The sequence below is a fragment of the Anguilla rostrata genome, chromosome 9 (assembly GCF_018555375.3).
Source record: "Anguilla rostrata isolate EN2019 chromosome 9, ASM1855537v3, whole genome shotgun sequence".
NCBI classification, from domain to species: domain Eukaryota; kingdom Metazoa; phylum Chordata; class Actinopteri; order Anguilliformes; family Anguillidae; genus Anguilla; species Anguilla rostrata.
Window position 1 is genome coordinate 43,552,898 of NC_057941.1, and position 24,000 is coordinate 43,576,897.

The following is a 24,000-nucleotide window of genomic DNA, read 5'->3' on the forward strand; positions in this document are numbered from 1 at the left end:
TTATTTTACCAGTTAGTCCCATCATGATAGTGTAATATGGAAAAGTAATGAAATCAAATTTTTTCCAAATGCAAGCTATTTTAGACATGGCTGCTGCATGCAATTCCATCACGACAGCTGGTACACCTTCCCTAGAGCCACTTGCACCCCTACTGAGACTGAATTGCATGTGGAGTGGTGGGACTCAGCAGTCAAATCAAAAGACGTCCTCGCAGGTAAACATTCATTGTGGAAGTGGATTCATTTTATTATTTGCTTCAGAATGAACTTAAATTGGCAGTACAACAAGTACAACTTCCAAAGCATTGCAGGGTCAGATGAAATTAACTGCTAGGTGAGCTAAACATGTAGTTATTTTTGTTGTTGTTGATTGTGCTATATTTACCTAACCTGATTCTAAGTAGGAAAAGATTATGTTTAGTTTTGAAATGATTACATAAATCTTTTCAGTGGACTGCCCCTTTAAGTGACCTGTGAAGTGGGTGACGACAAGTTATTTGCCTCCGCTACCACACCGAAGTCCAGGGTCTGGAATCGAAACGTCAGTGTGATGGAATGGCCGTTGACTTGGTTACCTATTTGTTACCCTCGCTATTTTTTTCCCCAGTCGGAAGTGGCTTTTAAAAATAATGATGATAGTAAAAGTGTCTTCATCGATTCATTTTCATTTGGGGAGGCATAAGCATTAGTTTGGATGTTCAGGATATCCACTTGAAGAGAGGAGCAGGGGTCGTTTTTGGGAAATGGTACGCTTTATTCTCTACTCCATTTATAAAAAAATAAAAAAATAAAAAAAGTATTCCCCCCCCACACGGAAGTTTAAAATGGTTGTCGGTTTTTATTCCGACAGCCAGCGCAGTCATGCCATCATTTCTCAGTCGCACCGTGCAGTGCGGGCTCCAGAACCGTCCACCCTGCTGACATTAACACGGTCCTTGCGTCAATTTTTAGGAGGATGCGTGGGCAGAGGCGGCTCCGCGCCGAAACGAGGAAGCGCCGCCGCCGAGAGGTTTCAGTTCCCTCCGAGTTACGGCTCGAGAGACGGCTTTTTACCAAAAACACGGCCCGCCGCCCGGCGGCACGGCGCGGGGGGGAGAGAGAGGACGAGCGCAGGTGTACATTTTCAGACGTCGCGACGAAATCGCGTTTGCGAAACGAACGGACGAATTAATACGAACGAATTAATTAAAATCCCCCCGCCGTGGCGTTGAGGCCCGCCGATCCGCCCCGGCCGAACGTCAGCGCGCGGCGCTTTCGGGGGGGGGGGGGCTGGCTGGCTTCGGTATCTCAGTGGCGTAATCCCCCCCTCGGTGTCGGGCGCGTCGTCGCGATACGGATCTGCTTTGAGTTTCCTGTCTGTTTCGTACGAACTGAAGATCCTTTTTTTTTTTCTCTCTCTGCCGTGTGGGTGTCGAGTAGGCAGCTGCCTGCTGATAAGGCATTCTGCACGGGGCTTGTGGGTGAATGTTTTCAGGGGGCTGACGGGCTAATTGAAATGCTTTGTTCCTGGTTTGTTTGACACCCTGGTATTGGTTTTTTTACGGACCCTGTTTAGTCGACGTCAGTAGCAATGGTTGTGCATAAAGAACCGGAGAAAACGAACGCCGTGCTATTTCAATCAAGGCTGTTTCACTCTGTTGAGATGTTTAACGGGGTTTTAATCTTGATGGCAGAAGAGTTCTCGTACTGCTTACTACAGGAGGATGCAGATACCGTGTCATTTATAGACTGTGTTTATTGCGTAGCGACTGTAACACTCTGCATGTTGGTACACAAGTGGTGGAGCTGTTCAGCTGGCAGCCAATCAGAAGTGAGCTCGATGTGAATATCTGTACACAACAGACATGCCAGCACAGCTCTCCTGTTTAGAAATGACATGACACACTACAAAACAAAATGTAATTGTTTTCCTGTTTGTTAAAGTAAGTAAACATGGCCTAATGAACACTTGACAGGGCTGTGACAGTACTTAGGAGCATTGTGCTAACTGGAAAAATAATTCAGGAGAACAGCTACTAATTGGGATGCATTAGTGTGCTCCTAAACATAACTCCTTGGAAAAGTGTTAGTGTAGAGCCCTGCTTGAAATACAAGAAAGAAAGGGGCTCTGGGCCTCTATCCAGTCTGTGTACTGTGTTCAGTTCTATCTTTCCTTGGCCCAACTGTCTGTTGAATTGGTGCCAAACCTCACCCTGTGAGAATTTGCTGTGTGTTCAGAATGTTGCGAGCACATCGAATAATAAATTTGGGAACTCTGGTCGCGAATGTTGACTCTCATTCCAGAAAAAAAAAACAAAGCAACAAGGCAGTTTGAAGGTAGCCGCTCAATATTGATTAGGAATTGTTTCGTCCAATCCGTTGCTGTCCATGAAATAGAGATGAGAATTTTGAGTAATATGAGTGTATCCACTCTGTGGCGGGAAAAAAACTGGGCAGGTTGTATTCCAGGAACTGAGTAGGCATATTTTGAAGGCTGTTGTGGTATTGAGTAGGGGTGGAACCGTTTACTGAGCTAAATGAGTACTCAAGGGCAAATTCTTAATCGCTTAGAAAAAAATATATAATTGGAAAATGATTTCTTCTTCTTTTTTTTGTCTAATGAAAACAAGACTCAACCAATATACAAAAATAACTGTTAAGGTTGTGTGTGTGTGTGTGTGTGTGTGTGTGTGGCACATAGGTTTCTATGTATACTTGCCCGCTCATATCACTCGTGTGTGGTATATTTACATTTTAGACAAGTAATAGCTTTATTTTATATTTCTGTCAGCCTGGCTAATTTAATGTGAGCTAACTAGTGACAGGTTGATTACTGTTGCAAGAAAAACTCTATAAACAGTTTATACACGGTTTTGTTATTTTCTTGGCCTAAAATAAAATGGTACTACTGTTTATGCAGCGAATGTTTTAATGAGTATTAATTTTAAAAGCACTTTAACATTTTAGAGTTTTCCATATGATTAGTAAATATATTTCCTTTAAAGCAATTGCCTTGAATTACAGTACAAACATCGTCTAGACTGTTATCTTTATGCTAAATCGGCTTGGTGTTAACATGTTGGTCTTAATTCTAGGCTATTCAAGCAGTAGTCTTATAGTTGTGAAAGTGTTTCACAAAAATGTCACACTGATGTAAGAATATGATGGCCTACAAATCATCAGTAACCTGTCTCGTGCAGCACACGTTCATCGTTTGTAGACCAAAGAAAGTTGAATATGCAGGTGTTGCTTACGAGATAAGATCGTGCATGTTGTGGGAGACTCGCACTTTTCTCCTGTGAGCATCAAGCATTTGTGTTCCTAATTGTCGCCCCCTCTTATGGTTTTGGTTTGGAACCACCGTCAAGTGTCAGAGGTCGTTGGCTTCATTTAGCGCGCTCATTTTCCATTTATGTTCATGCTGCATATTCTATCATTGTTGTCCTTTGTCTCCTCGAGTGCAGAGAACTATACTGCCCTACACAGCCTAACTGCAGTAACTACGCAAAGGGTAAAACTGAGAAAAATGGTGTTTTAACTGGCCAGCCGTCATGGTTTTTGGGCATAAAAATTACCTCATGAATACATGTACAATTCGTGCAATATCACTTATACACCTATAACCCATTTGGCTGGCCAGTTAAAACAATTTAAAGCCATTTTTCTCAGTTTTACCCTTTGCGTAGTTACTGCAGTTAGGCTTTGTAGGGCAGTATAGGCTTAGGCCTAAATGTTTTGCAGTCTTAACTCATGATTTCATCGATGTAGCCTAGCTTCATATCCGTTTTTATGTCTTTGTTTCCCAGAAGGGTTAAATAAAATGTTTAACATTGTCTTTAGCCTTTCAATCTACTTGAAGCACTCTGCTTTATTGTTCTGGCTACAGCTGTGTTCTGTGTGAAGTAAAGCTGGGGAAAGCGCTTTAAGATGCCTGTAAGTCAGTCTGCTGCTGTAAAACAGGCTTTAGTCACCCCAAAAAAGGGAAAAGGTGCTCGAGCGATCGCCAGGATAAATCAGCTTGTCATCGTGCAGTGGAAATCGTAAATTGTCCCGCCTCTGGTGTTCGGTTGGTGTACCGAGTCCATACCACAATGCCGTGGGGCCTTCCCGTTGCTGCTGGCGCTGTTGAACGCGCTATGGCCGGTAGACATGTTCCTGAAATTGATTTAAATTGAGGTCCCGTAGCTAAATTCTCCTGAGTATGTGGAGTCGCTATCATGAGTCCCAAAACAACTTAGCCTGTATTTTGATCGTAGATCGCAAGCTGCTGAGGTTTTAAATTTGCTGGCACAGTCCTGTTCTAAGCCAGTAACAATTCTGGTCTTTTTTTTTTTTTTTTTTAAAGCTGCTGTGTGTTTCAAGTAAGTGGAAATAAGTTGCATTACTTTTGAGAGCTGCAGTATGTGTCTGTTTTTATTTGAAGTAACTCATCCAGTGCAGCAATTAAGATGTAGTGACAATACCCGTTGGCTGAAAGAGCAAGCATCCGAGCAGGAGCAATTGGCTCCCTTTTGAGTTGCACGTCCAAACCGTTGAAAATGTAGACTTCCTCCGTTTATTTGAATCGTTGTGACAGCGCTAACGCTGCTCAAGTTGTTTGTGAACTCCTGAACTCGATGTGAAAGACGTGGTTGAATGTAAAATCGAAAATGAATTCTCTCAAAGAGGTGGTAATACGGGGATGTCACTTTGCCCTGTGACTGACTTTGTGAAGGGAATCCTCACTCTGACTGGATTTTAGGATCATATGGTCCAATATGTCTGTTTATATCACTCACTATATCACTCTCTACTGGCTGCAAGATGGTTCAGTGGCATTCCAGCTCAATTGTCAGGATCCCTGGAACGATATTCAAAGCGGCAGGTTTTGTGTTGTAGTGCGACCACGCTTGTTGCGGAAAAATCCGCTACCCCCTTAGCACTTCCATCCGCGCCTCGAGCTAAAAACGCGTGACCGCTCCGTTTGGAGTTAACGGTGCCCTTGCTCTTTATGGCAGCCGTCACTGAGAGGGCGTATCGGTCAGAGGAAATGTGAGCTCGTCGATGTGAGCGAGCTTTGCCGGTGTTCCCCATGGGCCTAACCGTGGTCCCGCTTGTTTTCTTTCTCCCCCCCCCTCACCCCCTCCCAGGCGAAGAGGACGGCGTGTGGGAGAGCGGCCTCTCCTACGAGTGCCGCACGCTGCTCTTCAAGGCCATCCACAACCTGCTGGAGCGCTGCCTCATGAACCGCGGCTTCGTCCGCATCGGCAAGTGGTTCGTCAAGCCCTACGAGAAGGACGAGAAGCCAATCAACAAGAGGTAAGGTGCCCCCTTAGATACGTTTCCTGCAGCCTGATTGGTTCGACCTTATTTTATCCCGGCGTCTTCTTATTGGTCGATGGTCGAGTTGTCTTGAATCGCTGGGTGTAGTTGGGAGGTCCGCCTACTCCGTATCACGATGGTCTCGCAGTACAGTGTGGACTTGGTCTGGCTCATAGTACGGCAGCGTTATGAGCCTGACTACTGAGGCTAGTGAAACTCAGATCAGTGAATTTGGCTGCTTCTTAATTGTGTGCCCTTTGACATTTTTATGATGTGATCAGAATGGTGGTCAGTATTCATAGTTTGTTCTCATGCAGTAAAACTGTCCTTGATATAAATCATTAAGCTTGATGAAAGATCAAATTACCCTCATGGGATTAAAAAAAAATGTAAATAAATTTAATGGCAGTCTTTACCAGTCTTGGTAAGGAGGAGCGTTTTTAAGGACAGTGCTGTGTCCCTCCAATACACACACACAGCTACAAACACACACGCACACAGAAATCTTGCTTTTCAAATATTTTACTACGAAATACTGATTTATTCACACACACACGCACGCACATACTCAGAAATCTTGCTTTTCAGATATTTTACTGCTAAATACTGCTCTATTCACATGCATGCGCGCGCACACACACACACACACACACACACGCCCTTAATCCTGCACTTCAGTCCTCGACTTGACCTCCCACCTTGATGGCACAACACTTGCTGATGCACTCTGTTTTCTTCGTACGGCAGCCTCACTCAGCCATTTCTGGCAAATACTGGCCAGGGCTGAATCGTTTTTAATGAGCTGCACAGTGTGACAGCCACAATGCTAAACGTTTGAGCAGTCATTCCCAGCTGTTTGTTAATTGCATTTGCAAACCTGAATCCTTGTACCCCATTTTTACATGCTGCCCTACCACAACACTTTTATGTGATCAGACCTATTTTTAAAACATTTAACAAATGAGAATAATAAGAATTGTTCAGCTATACATTTTCATCACTTTTTTGGCAGTGTTTAAGATTCTAAACAAAAAAGTGCTTTCCCCAATGGGAGGTTAAGTGAATACGTAGGCAATGATTCTTAATGCTCTTAAGTACTTTCGCCCTCCTTGTAAAATAAGCTTTTAATTCCCCTCTCCTTAGCCAGTGTGTTAATGTGAATAATTTACTTTCATCACACCAGTTGAAACATTTCCCAGTTAACAAAATAGACCCCCACAAAATAAAACGTGATACTTTTATTTTGAACCGTAGAATCGTGTACACGAGTGTATGCAAAACAAACGTTTGGCTGTAAGAAATGCTACTTTTTAGCACTTGTGGTACTACTGCCGGTTTTGTGGTTTTTATCTTTGCAATACAGTCAAATGGCATCCGTTTGATTCCCTTAAAAACGAAACGAAAAAAAAAAACCCCGCTGTGTAGAAGAAGTGGGCTTTATGCCAGTGTATGAGCATAATTTTGGTTCAAGAAAAACAAGCGGCTAGCAGAACGCCGATGCTAATTTGGCAGCCGCGGCGCCGAGCTCTGGACGGCTCCCGTGACGAAACGCTCGTGTTGAAACGAGGCCGTTGTTCGGAGGGGGTTAGCGTTTCGCCGCTGCAGAGAAAAAATGCTCGTGCAAGTGCGCGGCGGGTGGAATTTTAATCCTGGAGCTTGGGAGGTGTGTGTGTGTGTGTGAACGCATGCGTGCTTCAGTCCTTGGCTTTGTCTCATTAGCAGAACCTGAGGTTTGCCTCCCAAGTTCACCTCCTGGGGCCAATTCCTAATTCAAGGCAAATTTTTACTGCGTTATGAATCGAGTCAGACCAAAACATTGGGCTGTTTTAAAAAGCAATGCCTTATGCACAATTACTTCCCGTTCTCAGATTAGGAGAACGTGTCTAATTTTCAGTATGGAGGACTCCGATGGGCCTAATCGTCTAGAATGTTCGATCGATCGTTTGTTTGGTTTTGTTTTTTCACGGGTTCCCCTCCCCCCGATGAAGCCTGCCTGCTATTAATCACTTGTTACATTAGAGAGCTGTTGGCTCAGCAGATATTTTTTTTCTGGAGAGAGAGAGAGAGAGAGAGCTGTGCTCCGGTACCTTAGCACGAGGAGAGCGTTTTGGCAGGGCGGGCTCCAAAAAGGAGGGCCGATTTGCGCCCGCTTCCGTCCCCCCCCCCCCCCTCCCCCGGCCCCCTTTTCTCGGATGTTTATTACCGAGGAGCTTCCTATCTGGCGGGCAGGATTTACTCGCCCGCGCCTGTGCGCCTTCGATAAGAGAGCGAGGCTCGGGCAGGAAGAGAACGCGCTAGCACGACGCTAACACGGCGCTAGCACGACGCTAACACGGCGCTAGCAGGACGCTAACACGGCGCTAGCACGACGCTAACACGGCGCTAGCACGACGCTAACACGCCGCTAGCTCCGCTCACGCCGCTCTGCTTCATTTCTTATCGCCGTCCGGATGTGCGTTTCGCCGCACCGATCGAGACTGAAACCGACCCCCCCCCCCTTTTTCTTTTTTTAATGCTTTGCAGACTAAAGTGAACCTATTAATGGAACAGGCGCGCTCGGTGGCGGACAGTACCGCGTAGCACCTTGTTCTCGGAACGAGCACACCGATAGCGCCTCTTCTCTAACGGGGAGATGGGAGCCGGGGGGAAAGGGGGGCTGCGTTCTGGTTCGCGGGGCATCTGGAACGCCATACGCGGGCCTCGCTTAAGAGAAGAGCGGGGAAGATGAGGCAGGGACCGGAGAGGTCTCCCCGGCGTCTCCTGGGTACGCGCAGGTGGGGGGGCCCCCCTGTGGCTGAGGCCTCGGGTGCGAGCCGCCGGCGATTAACCCCACCTGGGCTCTGCTCGTTTGGCCTGGGCTCTGCTCGTTTGGCCTGGGTGCCGATCTGGGCTCCGCTCGTTTGGCCTGGGCTCCGCTCGTTTGACCTGGGCTCCGCTCGTTTGGCCTGGGTGCCGATCTGGGCTCCGCTCGTTTGGCCTGGGCTCCGCTCGTTTGGCCTGGGCTCCGCTCGTTTGGCCTGGGGTCCGCTCGTTTGGCCTGGGCTCCACTCGTTTGGCCTGGGTGCCAATCTGGGCTCCGCTCGTTTGACCTGGGCTCCTCTCGTTTGACCTGGGCTCCGCTCGTTTGACCTGGGTGCCGATCTGGGCTCCGCTCGTTTGGCCTGGGCGCCGATCTGGGCTCCGCTCGTTTGGCCTGGGCGCCGATCTGGGCTCCGCTCGTTTGGTCTGGGTGCCGATCTGGGCTCCGCTCGTTTGACCTGGGTGCCGATCTGGGCTCCGCTCGTTTGACCTGGGCTCCGCTCGTTTGGCCTGGGCTCTGCTCGTTTGGCCTGGGTGCCGATCTGGGCTCTGCTCGTTTGACCTGGGCTCTGCTCGTTTGATCTGGGTGCCGATCTGGGTTCCGCTTGTTTGACCTGGGTGCCGATCTGGGCTCTGCTCGTTTGGCCTGAGCTCTGATCTAAAGCGCGACTGTGCGGTCTGCGTTTGGGAGGGAGGTCTGGGTCAGGTGGCGAGGAGCGGGGGGCGGGTCTGCTTTTTCGCTCGCGCTCCCACAACCCTCCCCGCCCCGGGCGGAATGCGGAAAGCGTTTTCAAACGGTCGACACGACGACCACAGTGTCAGAGCTCTTTGTTCTTTTCTTTTTCTTTTTTTCTCAGCTGCTTTCAGTGGCGAGCTTCAAACGACTGAAAAGCCCTCTGGGACATCGCTGCGTGATGACAAAGCGCTCGTGTCCGCGGCACTCTCTCTCTCTCTCCCTCTCTCTCCCTCGATCTCTCTCTCTCTCTAGCACACGCTCTTGTTTCCCTCTCTCTTACTGTCGCTGTCTCTCCCACTCTGTCCATCTTCCTCTCTCTGTTCCTCCCTCACTGTCTCCCTCTCTCTCGCCCTCACTCTCTCTTCCTCTCTCCCTCTACTTCTCTCTCACTGTCTCTCTCTCTGTCTCTCCCTTTCCCTCTCTCACTCCCTCTCTGCTGTTGGTGCCCCACATTCCTCTTTGCCAGTGTGCCTGAGCTGTCGCGGCAGAGGGTTCCGTTAGCAGCGCGGACGTAGCGGTGCTAGCAGGACGTACCTCTCTCTCTCTCTCTCTCTCTCTCTCTCTCTCTCTCTCCCTCTCCCTCTCCCTCTCTCTCTCTCTATCTCTCCGTCTCTCGCTCGCCGTGAGAGTGGAGCCGGCCGTGACACCGCGCTGCGCTGGCGGAGTCACGCATGAGGAACAATGGCATTTCCTGCTTCCTGGAGCCCGTCCTCCGAGCCTTTCTAGGGTTATAAATAGTTTCGCGGCCGACGAGACGCCGTAGGATGTTATTGTACCTGAACTCATTCATTTATTCCGCGGCCCGCGCGGTCGTCCTGGCGCGCGGTCGCCGCGCTGTGTGTTTGTCTCGTTCTCGTTTTCCGTGCAGCGAGTTTTGAGATCGCAAAGCCTTTCTTCGCTTTGTGCTTTTTGGAGTTTTGACGGACTCTGTGTTCTGCTAAAGAAACACGAGTAACACGCCTGTACAGTCAATGCTCAATTTGCATGAGATTGTCTTTATTTGATACCGTTGTAACCCGCTCAGTCTGTCAGTGACAGGACCGTGTTTCCAGTTGTAGCCATTAAAAAGTAAACATGGAAGATCGCTGAGGCATAAAGAATACGCAAGGATCTTATGTGACACTGCTTCGTTGCACGCTGACCAAAACCCAGTAATTTTAAGTAAAAGTAAAGGAGACGAAGCTCCTGCCAACTTGTCAAACTGGGCTTTAGCCGTTTCCAGACTTATTAGCATTCCTGTCTGACATCATTGGGATTACCTTTGAGCATCTGCCGTTCAGGGACACAGTGCACCTTGTACATGCTTCATTTCAGGCTGTAAAAGTGACCCGTTTGTAAGAAGAATCAGCAGTGGTGTGCAGATTAATGCTGTTCACTTCTGCAGAATGAACACTGACACAAAGTAAAAAAACTGCCACCAGGTTGAAATAAAAGTGGTCTGTAATAAATGTTGTGGATGGCATTAAATAAAAAGACTACAGACTTGAATTTTTCCCCTTCAGGTAAATCTTAAACATTGCTTCCCTCAGCGAGTACAAATATGCATAAATGATTTAAAATGTGCAACATCTAAAGAAGTTACGATGTATTTTGGATAGAACTTGGCCGGCAGGCGTCGTTTTTGGTTACAAGAAAGACTACTTTGATATTTAATTTCCACGCCGAATATCCGGCTGTCCGAGCAGCCGAGCCTTTTATGTGGTGGGAGGCGGCTGGTCCCGTGCCATTAATATTTCAGCCGCTAAAAACTTCAAGCGCGTCGCGTTTTAGTCGAGACTTCTGCTCCGGAATGTTCCGGAGCTCCCTCATTTCTGGGAAAACCCCCTCTAAAAAAAAATTTGGTTGCCCAGAGACATATTTAAAAAAAAAAAAATAAAAATACATATGCACGGGTTACAGTTGTAGAAATCATGAATGAACCAGCAGCCTGGAGGTTTCTGGTTCTTTTGTAGCTCGCTCAGACGACGGTCGGATTTATAACGTCTCTCTCCCAGCTGCCCCGCCTGCGCCTGAACTCAGCCTGCTGGAGGTGGCGGGGGTCTAGCTCTCCAACAAAACCCTTTTACGGCAGTGTGAAGATGTGTAAAGCTGTGGAGCTGGAAAAATGAGAAATCTCTGGCCTTCTGTGAGCGAACGCGCTGGCCTTGGCGGGGTCTTTTCTTCGTCTGGCGCTTCGCTGTAAATCTGTGGCAGCGCATCAATCAGAAATCTCTTTAAATGTGGGTGAGGGGGATGAAAAGACCGAAATAGTTACGGCAAAAATAAAAAAAGCTAAACAGTAACCTGGGTTAACCTCGTAGCGCAGCGTTTGAGGACGCGCTCGGTCATAACTCAGCCACCGCGCTGTGTACCGCAGGGGATGCGTGTGTGTCACAGGTACTGTGTGAGTGTGAGTGTGTGTGTGTGTGCCACAGGTACCGCCTGTGTGTGTGTGTGTGTGTGTGTGTGTGCCACAGGTACCGTGTGTGTGTGTGTGTGTGTGTGTGCCTCAGGTACCGCCTGTGTGTGTGTGTGTGAGTGTGTGTGTGTGCGCGTGTGAGAGTTTGTGTGTGTGTGTGTGTGTGAGTGTGTGTGTGTGTGCGCGTGTGAGTGCGCGTGTGTGTGTGCTCTGTACTACACTGGACAGCGGCGTCTGCCCCTGCATGCAAAGTGGATGATGAGGCATTGAATCATTGGCCGTGTCGTGTGGGAGTTCCTCTTTCCCCCAGTCACAGCAGCGCGGCCTGCAGAGAGAGCGTCAGACGCAGTGAATTTGCAGTCCGCACACACGCGCAGGGCGTCGCGCACACGCGCAGGGCGTCGCGCACACGCGCAGGGCGTCACGCACACGCGCAGGGCGTCGCGCACACGCGCAGGGCGTCGCGCACACGCGCAGGGTGTGGCGCACAGCCGCGCGTCCCATTGGCCGACAGCCGTCAGAAACCGAAAGTGCAGCGGGCCCCCGAGGGAGCACCGGTGCACAGCTCATCCGTCCTCTTCCTCCTCCTCCTCCTCATCCGCGGGGCTGAGGTGGCAGCTGTCGTGTCGCGTCTCACCTGAGCGCAGGCCGTCTGAGTTTTTCCCCCCGGCCCCGCGGACTCCCAGCGGGCCGTACCCCACCACCTGCCCCCCCCCCCCCCCCTCGTCCCTCCCTCGTGAGGCTCTGCGTTCTCATCCGTTAAGGTCCCGGCTCTGGAAAAAGTTTTACGCGCTTCCTGTTCGCCCTGAAAGGTCTCCTCCGAAGTTCGAAACCCCCTGGAGCGTGGTCCTCAGACAGCTGGAGCCTCGTCTCCGGACGTTTCCGGTATCGACCGCTTTTTGAAACGTTCAGATGTCATGTGCCGTTGCCTTTTCTCAGTTGTTCGTGGCTCGGTTAAAAGTTGACTCAAAATTTTAGTACGTAACCAGCCTTACATAGCTGTCAATAAACGGTGTAATGAATTTGATAAATGTGTCTATGTTAGTCTTGTATCTTTAAAGTAACTGATGAGCGCTTTACTTGCGTTGCAGAACCGTAGAGACGTGCGTGTTCTACGGCTGCTTTATTAGGACACACCGCTGCGCAGGTGGGCTGGGCGGCAAAATGACTCGACCGGAAGACGAAAGTCAAAGTTCTGTCTTCGACACAGACTCCCACTCAGGTGTACTCTCTCAGGCCTGACCTCAGATAAGCCGCCGTTGATGACGAGCTGTAAAATTGTGGCTCCTGTGTCGCGCGCTGTGAATGTGAATCACCCTCGGAGACACTTGACCGTAAGGAGACGACGGCGCTGTAAAATTCCGCAGCTCGGGGGTCGCTGGCGGTTAATATCTGCAGGGAAGCGTCGGCAGTCGAGCCGCTTTGCTGTCGAACGGTGTCCGCCCCTCGTACCCGGACTGCGCTCAGCGGCCGTTCCCATTGGCTGCCTGCGAGATCGCGCAGGTGCGCCTTCGGCCGTGATCTTCATCCCTGGCCCTGGAGAGCCACAGGGTTTCTTGGTTTTTTTTGTTTTCGCCTTAATATTCGCAACCAGTTCAGACCCTAGAAACCAGGTGAGGTGAGTTAACTGCCTAATCGACTGCTTTAATTGATTCATTAAGTGCAGAGTAACAGCAGAAACCAGCAGACCCTGTGGACCACCAGTACCAGGAGTGAAGATCACTGGCCTGTAGTCCAGGCCTCAGGCTCTTATTGATACCCTCACCCGCTCATTTCCACCTGCTCTGCAGGCCGTGTACCGCTTCCTGGCGGTGGAATGTGGGACGCTAACTTTCTGAAGAGCTAAAAGCCGCGCCGTAGCCGCGCTCTCGAGCGTTTGCGGCACGCTGACTTTCCTGCCGCAGTTGTTCTAAGAGCGTTCTCCCTCTCGTCATCGCCGCTTCCTCCTGTCTTCACGGCGCCCTGACCGGCGTTCGCCGAGCGCGGGCCTCTCCGACGCCGAACCCTCGTTACGGGAGGCGGGAGCCGGTTACGGTTCGAGCGGGACGCATTACAGGCGTAATGAAGCTTTAGGGTGTCGTTTGGGCGTCCGCGCGAAAGGCCTTTATAGAATCACACGCCGCTGTAGTCCTGCCTGAGGGAGAGACACTCGCCCCTGACAGCGGGACGGGGGGGCGAGCGGGCCCCGAACGCGCCCCAAATATTCCAGCGGGGCGTCAGCCATGGGACACCCACACCCACCCCCCCCGTGATAAGCTGTTACGGTATGGTAACTAGTCAAACAAACACTCTCTCCCAGAATGCATTTCTCAGGGAACATGACATTCGGGTGGTGCAAATTTCATGTCAATTACATGTTTATGTATTTATTTATTTTAAACATTCTTTTTTTTTTTTGGTGGATATTTCACACAAGTCTCACTGATTTGAAAGAACCAGCAGTGAAACTCCACGGTGTGCTCAGGGTTCTGTAGTGGCTCGAGCGCACTGTGCTGGTGTGGAGCGCAGTACTGGACGTCAGACGCCCGCACGCGTGAGGTAGGATGTGCTACCCGGTCCCCGGTAGGAGAAAGGGGCCGGCGCTGTGTGAGGGAGTAATTAAGCGAGCGTCGAAGCAGCATTGCGCCCATGCACTCCTCCCCCCTCCCCCTCCCCCGGGCTCTTCCCCAGCGTCCCTCCAGCGTCCCGGCGCCTCTCCGCTGGGGGGGGAAGCGGAGAGAGCGGGTCTGTAAAGTAGGACAGCGCGGGATAAACAGCCAGAGCTGTGAGTCTGGGGCTAAAGTGCTAATTTTATCCCCCCTCACCACCGCCGCCACCGCCGCCGCCGCCGGTCTCTCTAGCAACGCAAATTCCAAAGAGACCAGCGCGTCATGTGACTGTCTCTTTGGAATATCGTGTTGCCGTAGAGACGCGAGGGGGATGAGTGTGCGGGCTTACGGCGTTACTGAGTCACCTCTCCTCTCACCTGGCGCCCCGGCCCCCCACGTGTGCTCCCGGGCCCCTCCCTCTGCGCTCACAGAGCGGAAAAGCCCCCCCCCCCCCCACTGCTGGAACGAGCTGTTCCTCTCATCCCGAGCAGCTCGGGTTCACTTAACCCCCCCCCCCTCCCCGGCCAGGCGCTGAGTCTCTGAGCCCACAGGAAGTTGTCACCGTTAATCCCATCAGCCCCCGGAGCACGGTTAAACGGCACCTGCAGACGGGAGGTCACCGCCCCGGGCCCCGGGGCCCCGGCTCTCCTCGCCCCACCTCCCCTCCCCTCCTCGTTTCGCGGCGCAGAAGGCGCCAGACTAAAGGGGCGCTCACGATTCCCAGCCAGTTTGGCCGCCACTCAGGGGAACGCTGGGGAATTAGGAGCTTTACCTGCGGCCTGGTTTCGCGCACCTGCCCAACCCCCCCGCCCCCCGCTGTTTGAGGATAACCTGTGCAAGCTGAGCCTCGAACACCTGGCAACCCTTCTCATCTCTCCCTTTAGAGCTCTCAGCTCTCAGCTCCAGAGCTCACTGCTGTTGGGCTGGTTTGTGAAATGACTGCAGTCTAAAGCATGGCTGCCCAGCCCTTTTCCTGGAAACCTGCCGTCCCATAAGTATTAATTCCAGCCCTAACAAAGCACACCTTATTCAACGGCTTAGAGACCTTGTCGAGCTGCTCATTATTTAGAATCAGGTGTGGCAAATTTAAAATTGAGGTGAAAACCAACGAGGACGGTCGATCTCCAGGAACAGGGTTGGGCAGCCCCGGTCTGAGTCTCTATGCACGTTAAAAGTTAAATTTGTATTTGAGCCACTGTAGGGAAGTGTGTTGGCAGGTTGTTTTGATTTCTTGCTTGTTATTGCTGGCGATGCTAATCTACAGTAGGCTCCAGACTCGGGGTCTGCTGCCTGCACTTCCTCACGACTGGTCCCCAGCACCGCGCGGATGAGTCACTGCTAAACGGCTGCCTTTTTTTTTTTTTTGCTGGAACAGTTGTATCCGCAGTGGGGTCTCCGGTTAAAAATGCGTCGCAGGTGGCAAATTTGCATCGCCAGGTAGGGGGGTGTTAATCAGAGACATTTAAATCATGAATTTGGTGAGGTGATATTCCCCCCCCCCCCACAGCCCACTCCACCTCCACCCCTGTCCCGAAATGTTTTTTGTGCTACAGTAAATTTCTGTTATGTTTGTGCCCCCACCCACCCCCTCCCCCAAGCTTTTTTCTCCTGTATACACGGGAATTGTAAGTCAGTCCCTGAGCCAGTGTCATAGCGGCTATTGCTGAAAGGTCAGCATCTGCTTCGATCAGGCTTTGGATCGTGTTGACCAGCGGTTTCCCTGTCGTTGCAGTGTTTCGTATAAATAAACCTTTGCTGTATCACCGTTTTGGGCGTGTGATGGTGATAATTAAGATTTATTTTTTGTCCGCGTGCAGCAGTTAATTGTGTTTTAATTACGCTTAAATTGCTACATTTCCCTGTGCGATGGGGAATTTGGGATTGAATGGTTTTTGGTTGTTTTGTACAACCATTTGCGGAATTTTAACAATTCAAATGTGGTTACAAATCTTCAAATATCTAGACTTCAAATGATTGTTTTGACTGTTTTACTAGCCCTTTTAACCTCCTGATCACCCAGCACCATCCCTGCACTGACACAGTTTCATAGTTCCATTTTTAGGGCTGACATGACTGCCCTTTCTTGTGGAATGTTTCAGGAAATCAAACTCACCTCGACTTTGATTTTTAAAAGATACAGTTCTCACATTATACTGTGTTCCCAGACACCCACTTTACCACTCTACCTTGGTCACCTTGGCTACAAGCCCCGCCCTCATGGAGTTTTACATGAAGGGCTTTCATGTGTATAGACCGGATGCCAGCTGACACCTTTTAAACAAGGTGATGATTGCAGCATATCAGTGTTGTTATCAGCATATTGTTGCTTTAATTTATTTTCTTATCTAAATCTCATCATGGCTACCTGGAGGTGGACAAAGTCCCCACAGATTGTTTGATTTTGAATTGCATTTTGACCTCATTTTGGTCTTCAGCATATTCAACTGTTCTTTTTCAAGTATTGGGCATTTTCTTGATGCAGCAAAACAAAGTGCGTTTATTCTTCCTCGATAGTATTCCTTCTCTTTAGTATAAACTTGTCAGGCAAATGTATGCAACTAGTGATAACTTGGCAAAAGTCAACACGGTTGTGTTGCAAAGCAAAGGCCTGTGAATTTTGCAGGGGATTTGTTGCCGATTGCAGGGGTGAGGTGGTAAAAATAGCTCGTTTGTTTCTGTGCTTGTGAATCCACCACCTGCGAAACCCACAGTTTTGGGATGAAATTGGTCAGGTTAACAAGAAATGTGCTCATGGGCTCTTGAACCCTCTACTAGATAGATTCTTCATCTCCTGTGCACGTTGGCTCAGAAGTTGTGCCTGTGAGCGTTTGCCAGCTGGTTCTCTGTGTTTTCTGGTGTCTTTACCCTCCAGGGATGTCTGCAGCCCGGCTGAGAGAAGGTGCTCTGTGTCTGGTTCGCTCACTCCAAGCCCTGTTCTTTGTGGACTTTTCCCATAATATCCCTGGGCGAAATAATAACTTTTTTTTTTTTTGTTTTTGCTGTCACTTGCAAAACTGCTGGGTCGCCGAAATGTTTTCCCGCAATTGAAATAACTACCGCAGCGTCTTCGGAGACACATTCTGTCTCGCTGTATTTTTGCCCCTGACAATGGAGAACAAATATCGTTAGACTGTTAAAATCCCTTTCCCTTCCTGAAGGCACTGTGTCTTTTTTAAGGGGTTTTTTTTTTTTTCCTCAGCTGGCTAGCTCTGTAGCGGCGCTACCGTCGCCTGTCTGACAAGCGAGTCAGACAGCGTGCCCTTTGCTCGTTCCCTCGAAAACCCGCGTACGTTTTCGTCAGAGGCGTCTTCTTCGGTTCCGAAGGGGCGGGACGCGCACGGACGCTAATTAGCTCGTCGCATCGAACGGTTCAGCGGTTTTTTTTTTACCGAACCCTTGCGGAGGAGTTTTGCTCCTGTCTGCCGGCGCCGTCTTCATCCCTCCGCGGCGTCAGGGCAGAGTCATCTTCAGCCCGTCTGACAGTCACGGCGTCGGTTGCCGGGGCGACGGTCTCGTCGCCTCCCACGGACCGCGCGAGGCCGACGGGCGCCGGCTCCCGCTCCCGCCGTTTCGCGGAAAGGGCGACGCCGACGCCGCCGTATTGCGGTCCCCACCGCGGTCCCGCCCTGCCTGCTCACCTCGCGTCAGAGCCGCGAAAAGTATTCGGCTTTGTGCGACGCATCCACACATGCCATTCTGTCTAGCCAGAGACGATTTGGCGTGGGAATGCAGAGACGGCCCTGAAGAATTGTGGGATGCTTTTCCCCCGCCGTGGAGATCTGCCTGGAGTGCGCGCTCTGACACCTTACCGTTTTAGGAATTTGCACGGTTAAAATTTCAGGTGTAACGGGCCTGAAGTGCAGTTGCATTTTTTAAAATTTTTGGTAAGCCTCGCTAGCATTTAAGCATGAACTTTTGGCCGCCGGCATTCTTGTTCTATATTTATTGAATGGTCTCTTCCATGGCTAGAACTGAATGAAAGCATTCTCGTTTTGCAGTAGTTTCAGTCCTCCTTTCAGGTTTGTCCTGTAGGTGTATGCTGGAGGTGGAACAGGCCAGTTTCTTTCAGATTGCAATAGCATTCATAGCATAGACTTGCCAAAGCGGGACAATAGGTGATTTAGGCTGTTCAGACAGTGGCAGTTCTCAAATATATGGACAGAATATGGAGTGTATAATAATTTGTGAGATTGGTATTTAAAGCTGGAGAGCCCGGGTTCAAATCCACAATGGGACACTGCCCCGCTGCCCCACATTCACGGGACACTTGACCACAGCAGCTTCTGTTTTCACGCAGCTGTGTGAATACAAGACTGCTGTCTGGGTGAAGGTGTTTGCTAAAAATGAAATGATTAAATTTTTTTTCCTCCGTTACATTAGTCTGAGTCTTTTGTTGAAGATCGTCCTTGGCTTGTAAAAAATAGCGCGAGGTAGTTCTTTTCTTTCTGTGCGGAGAAAGCGGGAGGCCCTGGGTCATTATGTGAGCTGAGAGGCAATGAAAGGGCTTCATTTAGAAGCCGCGAACGTTGACGGAAGAACTCGGCGGATAGCGAACGTCTTTAAGAAGTGTCCGCAGTTCACGGCCGCCTTCTCGCCCGTCTCGGCACGGCGTAGTACCGTAACAGTCCTGACGCTAGCTTACCAGCTAACGCAAAAAATGTTCACGCAACGTTACTGGAACGTTTTGCGAACGTTATGACGTTGCAGCTACGCGGCAGCAACGTTGTGAGAGCGTTTCGCGCTGGCTGGGTTCGACCTCGGCTCCCTGCCGCTCCGCCTCTCTCTGTAGAGCGGCTCGATCCTGGCAGCTGACCAGCCCGTTAGGGAACCCCACTCTGGACCGGCCCTTACGGTCCCCCCCCGCCCCCCCCCAGGAAAGGGGAGTCCCGTGGAGAGGGGCAGAGGGTAGGACCTGCTAAACCAGCGCGTTCAGGAGAAGCGAAACCTCCGTAATTAGGATTACGGAAGATAACAGTCAGTGCCGCCGTCGTCAGGACGACCCCGCCGTATAAGGAGCTCCCTGGGAGGAAGGGAGCGCGTTCGCCGTCGCCCCCGTCCTAATCTCTGCAGAATTGGGCGTCATCGGGACCGTGCAGCCTGCCAACCGGGGGCCTCCCGGGCCGGCGGTTTCAGTCCCACGCAAATCAAGCGGCTTTCAAGATGGCCGCTTAGGACGGGGCGAGATCACTGCAGAATGGCCCGCTCAGTCAACCCAATTTCTGCCCGTAACCGTCGGCTGTGTGTAGTGCTTATGCACGCGTGTGAGTGGAGTGTCTGTCTCTGTATGTGGTGTGTGTGTAGTGTTGTGTATTGGTGTGTGTGGTGCTGTCTTGGTGTTGTGTGTGTGTGCTTAGTGTATTATGTGTGTGTGTGTGTGGTGTGTGTGCGTGTGTACTAGCCTGCCAGTTGTTGCACTCGGTGTGACGGTATGTTCCAGAGCTGGGTCTCCTGATCGTAGCGGGTGGGGTGGGGTGGGGAGGGGAGGGGAGGGGAGGGGGGGGTGCAGCAGGTGGTCACACGGTACCCCTCTCTGTCACGCGGGCCGGCGGGGGGGGAAGTGACATCACTCCGCAGGCATCCCGCTGGCCCGGCAGAAGAGCCCCTGACAGGGGAGCGGGGAAATCCTGGGCCCCTCGCCGCCCCTCGGCCTAATTTAAGCCGCTCTCGTCAGCGCCGGGCCGAGCGGCGGGGGTGCGGGACCCGGCCGCGCCGCACGCTAAAGCTCGTTAGGAGCAGCCCTGCTCCGTCTCTGCGTGCAGACACCGGGCTAAATCCACCTGGTCGGGGGTAAGAGGGGAGGCGTGGGGAGAACCCCCCCTGCCTGGGTCTGATGAGCAAGGCTGGCTGGGCATTAGTGCTCTCCCTCCCTGCGCTGTCGCTGGGAGCCGGCCTGGCTTCTGAGCACATTCAGCACAGGACTGCAGCCCAGCTCATTAAGTACCATACAGCCACACTTAAGGGTTTACCTCACAAAGGGGAAACTAATGAGAGAAGTGAAGCCTTTGGGTTTGCAGATCTAAAAATAAATAAATAAGGTTAAAGCAGTAATAGATCTGTACATTTTTTTTTTTTGTAATTATTTTTTATTGGACACAACCACTGTTAAAAAGGAGAGTTTGATCCCCGACTGTTCTATGACAGCAGCCCTGATTGGATGTGCTGATTTTAAGTCGGGGGCAGTTAATTGGCTGGCTGCCGTTGTGCAGTAATCCTGATGTGGACGGCTGATTGGAAGTCAGTGGGGTTACTGGGACAGGCTAGCATGCTCTCCAAATAGCCGCTTGTTTTCTGGTGTAATACAGCGCTGACCCGGAAGTGCTTTTTTCTCGACCTGCTCACGGAGCAGTGCGAGTATCTATAGAAGTGTGTGGTGTGCGTATGCATGTGTGTGCTTGGTGTATTTGTGTATGTGGTGTGTGGTGTCTGCTGCGTGTGTGTGTGTGTGTGTGCTAGCCTGCCAGTTGCTGTAGCACTGACCCGGAAGTACTTCCTTTATTCCTCAACCTGCTCGCGGAGCAGTGCGAGTATCTGTAGAACACGGCGTCCTGCACCTCGTGTGCTCTACATCACTTCCTGTGTGGGCCGTTTTATTCCCTTTGTTAATGTTCTGTACTCGCAAGCAGCTGCTGTCTTCTCCCAGAGCCGTGCAGTAGTTACTGCTGGACTGCGTTTAGAGAGCCAGTAGCCCGTTGGAAGTACCGGTCAGGTGACGGGTGCTGGCGGAGGTGGCGGCGGTGGCGGTGGCGGTGCCCCCTTTCGGGCAGAGAAATCAGGCTCACGTGCCCCCGGCCCGTCCGGCTCGACTTTTTGCACCTCGTTTGCATGGCGAGCCAACGAACGCAAATCTCCCCCTCCCTGCCTTTTAAAGGACGGCCCGAGGCGTCTGTAATGGGCCGTCCTCCCCCGCCTATCCTGCCAACGAACGGGCCGTCGCCGTCCTGCAGCGCCCCACCCCGGGGTGTGGGAAGCCTGCATCTGGGACGGGCGCGGAGCTGCCCCCCCGCCCCGCCCCGCCCCGCCCTGCTCTGTGTACCACAGGGAGCTGTTTGTGTGTGAGTTGGGAGCTTTAGGAGTTTGAGCTGACCATGTGTGCTCAGCACGCACAATGGCAGCCGTGCACCCCCTACGCTGGGGGGGTGGGGGGATAGCGGGGGTGAATGTGATTGTGCTGCAGTTTTCTCTCTGGTGTTGAGTGCAAACTCTCTCTGGGCCTCCTAGTAAGTCTGTGCATGTGTGTCGGTGTGTGTGTTTGTGTGTGTAAATGTGTGTGTGTGTGTGAGTGAGAGAGAGGTGAGGCAGACAGCAGGTCTCCTCATTTTGTACTGAATTGGGGGGTTCAGGTTTTTCGGGGTGCTGCTTAGGTGGTCAGAAAGCTCACCTGTCGGTCCGTTATGAAGTTGTTTTTGTGCCGTTTTCGTTCAAATTTGAGGGTGGGAAGCGCTCTCGCCTCCGCATGGAACAGCGAGCACTTACCCGAGGTTCAAAGTTTTAAAGGGAACGGATAAAGATATTAATGTTTAACCTATTGCGGTGATAAACTTCATTTATTTTTCTACTCTGAGGGGTCACTGAGCTTTCCTTTCCACGCTTTTTAAATGCAAACAGAACATGAGTACCTGGCGGCCTGACTGCTTTCGTAAATCATTGGAAATTAGTGGCTCGTTGTTTAAACGCACAAACAATGGGCAGCCTTTGGACTGTGGCGCTGCAGTTCTCTGTTCTGTACTGTAGGTGGCAGTCATCCATTTATCCAGGGCTCTCAGAGGAGGTCCAGTCGTTGAGCACGGGGTGGTGCAGCGAGTGTGGAGATGGGCAGAGAGGTGTGTGTGTCTGTGTGTGAGCATGTGTCTGTGTGTGTGTGTGTGTTTCTGTCCATGTGTTCGTGCGTGTATGTGTGTGCGTGCACTCGTGTGTGTGTGTGTGTGTGTGTGTGTGTGCACTCTTGTGTGTGTGCACTGTGTGTGTGTGTGTAGGAGCAGGAGCTGGTTGGCACTGGAGAGTTGGCTCTGTTTGCCGTTTTGTCCCCCCCCCCCCCCCCCCCCCTCGATGGAGCTTCCCCGGGCGGCTCGCTCCAGCACGTCAGACACTGCCTCTTTCAGCGCTGCTCCCCTCCGCAGCCTTCCTGCCGCCTGGAGCCGGTCACAGCAGCTCCTCACCGCCCACTTTTTTCCCTTTTTTTTCCCCTCCGCGCGGGATCCGATTGGCCGGCAGCCGACCGGCGTGGGCGTGGCCGAGGAAGCGGGGACGGGGAGTTTAGTTCAGGCGCCTCCGCGGACGGCTGTGGCGGGGGCCCTCTTCGCACAGAGCTTGACCTGCCAGGAACCCTCCCTTGTTTTCACCGCAGAAGGGAATGCGCGTTTACATCCTGCGGCAAGGCCCCCGACTTCCTGTCCTCGTTCGAGCGCCCGTCCCGTGTGACCGCGCCGGGCTCGGACTCGTGCGGGGCAGGACGAGGGTGCGCCTCGCCCCGTCCCGTTCCCTAAACCGGTCTCAGTGCGGTTCCTGTGGAGTATTCTGGGCAGCACGCAGGGCTACACTTTTCCTGGTTATGCAACGTTGCCCCCACACGCAGACCTTGGCTCCCCTCTAATGGAGTCTGTGAACTACTTAAGCAGTTCGCTCCGAGGTAAAAGGAGCTTTTAAGTGGGTGGCACTGTTACTGATTTAAGTTACAGCCGGGGAAACGTAGCCAATGTGGAGCTGGACCGCAGGGTGAGACCACACACACACACACACAGACACACAGACACACACACACATGCACACGCGCACACACACACACACAGAGGAAATCTAGCTTTGAAATTGGCATAGGAACAGATAGACATAGGGCTTTGCAATAACTTCATCAGCATATGAACAGAAATATATTGCAATAGTTTCATCAGCATATGAACAGAAATATATTGCAATAGCTTCATCAGCATATGAAACTGATAAAATATATTGCACATGAGCTGTTTTGGTGTTTTTGAACTGTAATCACTATTGACTTTCCGGACTGGCTGCTTTTGTTGACATTTCTGCTTTTACAAACCTAGGTGCCGGGCCAATGCGTGGTTTTTTCCAGACACCTTTCTGCTTACAAACCGTAAAGGGCGCATAGTTGGCACGTCTAACGTCTTGCCCTGAACGTTTGTCGATGACGCATTTTGGGGGGGCGTGTCCTGCCCGCGGGCGTCGGGCTTGCGCCCTTGCGTGCGGCTGTGGCGGCGGCCCGGCCAGGGACTGAGCGTGCTGAACGCACGGCGTGCCGGCGGCTCGGGTTCCAGGCCGGCGTGGATCAGTCCCGTTCGCTGCTCTTCTTGCGAGAGGGAGAGTGCTCTCCTTTATTCTTGCTGAGTTAAGAGCCGCGTTTGTTTTTGCTAATCTTTTAAATGCAAAAATTTTTTTGCTCATTTTGCATATTAATCTGATTATTAATTTCCTAAATTTTATCCGGCCATCCGTCTTCTCTGTCAGATGGAGGAGGGTGCGGTGTTTTTTTTTTTTTTTTTTGGACAGCACATTTTTTTGTTTGTTTTTTTTTAAAGCAGGAATTTCTGCAAGCTGTGCAGCAGGATTTTTTTCTCTCCGCTCTCTTGCCTTGTCATAATATTCGCACGACGCAAAATTGGCGGGATCGGGGTTCTGGGAGCGACGTTTCGATGTCGTCCGCTGCTCCCGCGAACCCTCCCGGCGCGGGCCCAACTCAAGAGAGAGGACCTCGTGAGGTCGCCGCCTGACGGACTTTTTTCGACGACGCGCTCGACTTCGGGCTCCTGGCGCGCGGGCGAGCGCTTGGCACCGGCCCCTCTCTGGCCCCGGTCCCACCGCTCGCTGTTTGCGAAGCGTGCGTCTGCCTGTGTGTGTGTGTGTGTGTGTGTCTGTGTGTGTCTGTTTGTCTGCGCGTGTTTACAGACGGTTAGCGCTTTGATGATGCGGGGGGGGGGTCAGTGAGCGCGCCCGCGGCGGCCTGGCTGGAGGTCCAGAGCCGAGCAGCGTCCCCGCCGCTAGCCCCAGACGGCTAGCCGTACGCTAACGGTTCTGCCGGTTCAGCGGACGCTGGGCCTCCCGTTTAGGGATGGGTGTCATTTAGATTTTGCTGGCACTCGACTCTAGTCTCAATCCCATGAAGTCACCCCCTCAAAACCCCCCCCCCCTCGAAAGCAGCGCACTTAACCTTTATAAGTCTCCCTGGCGATGGATTTGGGACGGTC

The 24,000-nt window shown here is 51.5% G+C and overlaps 1 protein-coding gene across 2 annotated transcripts in view; it reads left to right on the forward strand.

Annotated features, from left to right (window-relative positions):
• The window catches only part of med13a (mediator complex subunit 13a), a 76,899-nt gene that overhangs the window by 18,403 nt on the left and 34,496 nt on the right, over nt 1-24,000 (forward strand). For both annotated transcript variants that reach the window (XM_064352320.1, XM_064352321.1), the window contains exon 3: nt 5,109-5,277. In XM_064352320.1, coding sequence (XP_064208390.1) covers nt 5,109-5,277 — 169 coding nt within the window. The remainder of the gene's footprint in view (nt 1-5,108; nt 5,278-24,000) is intronic.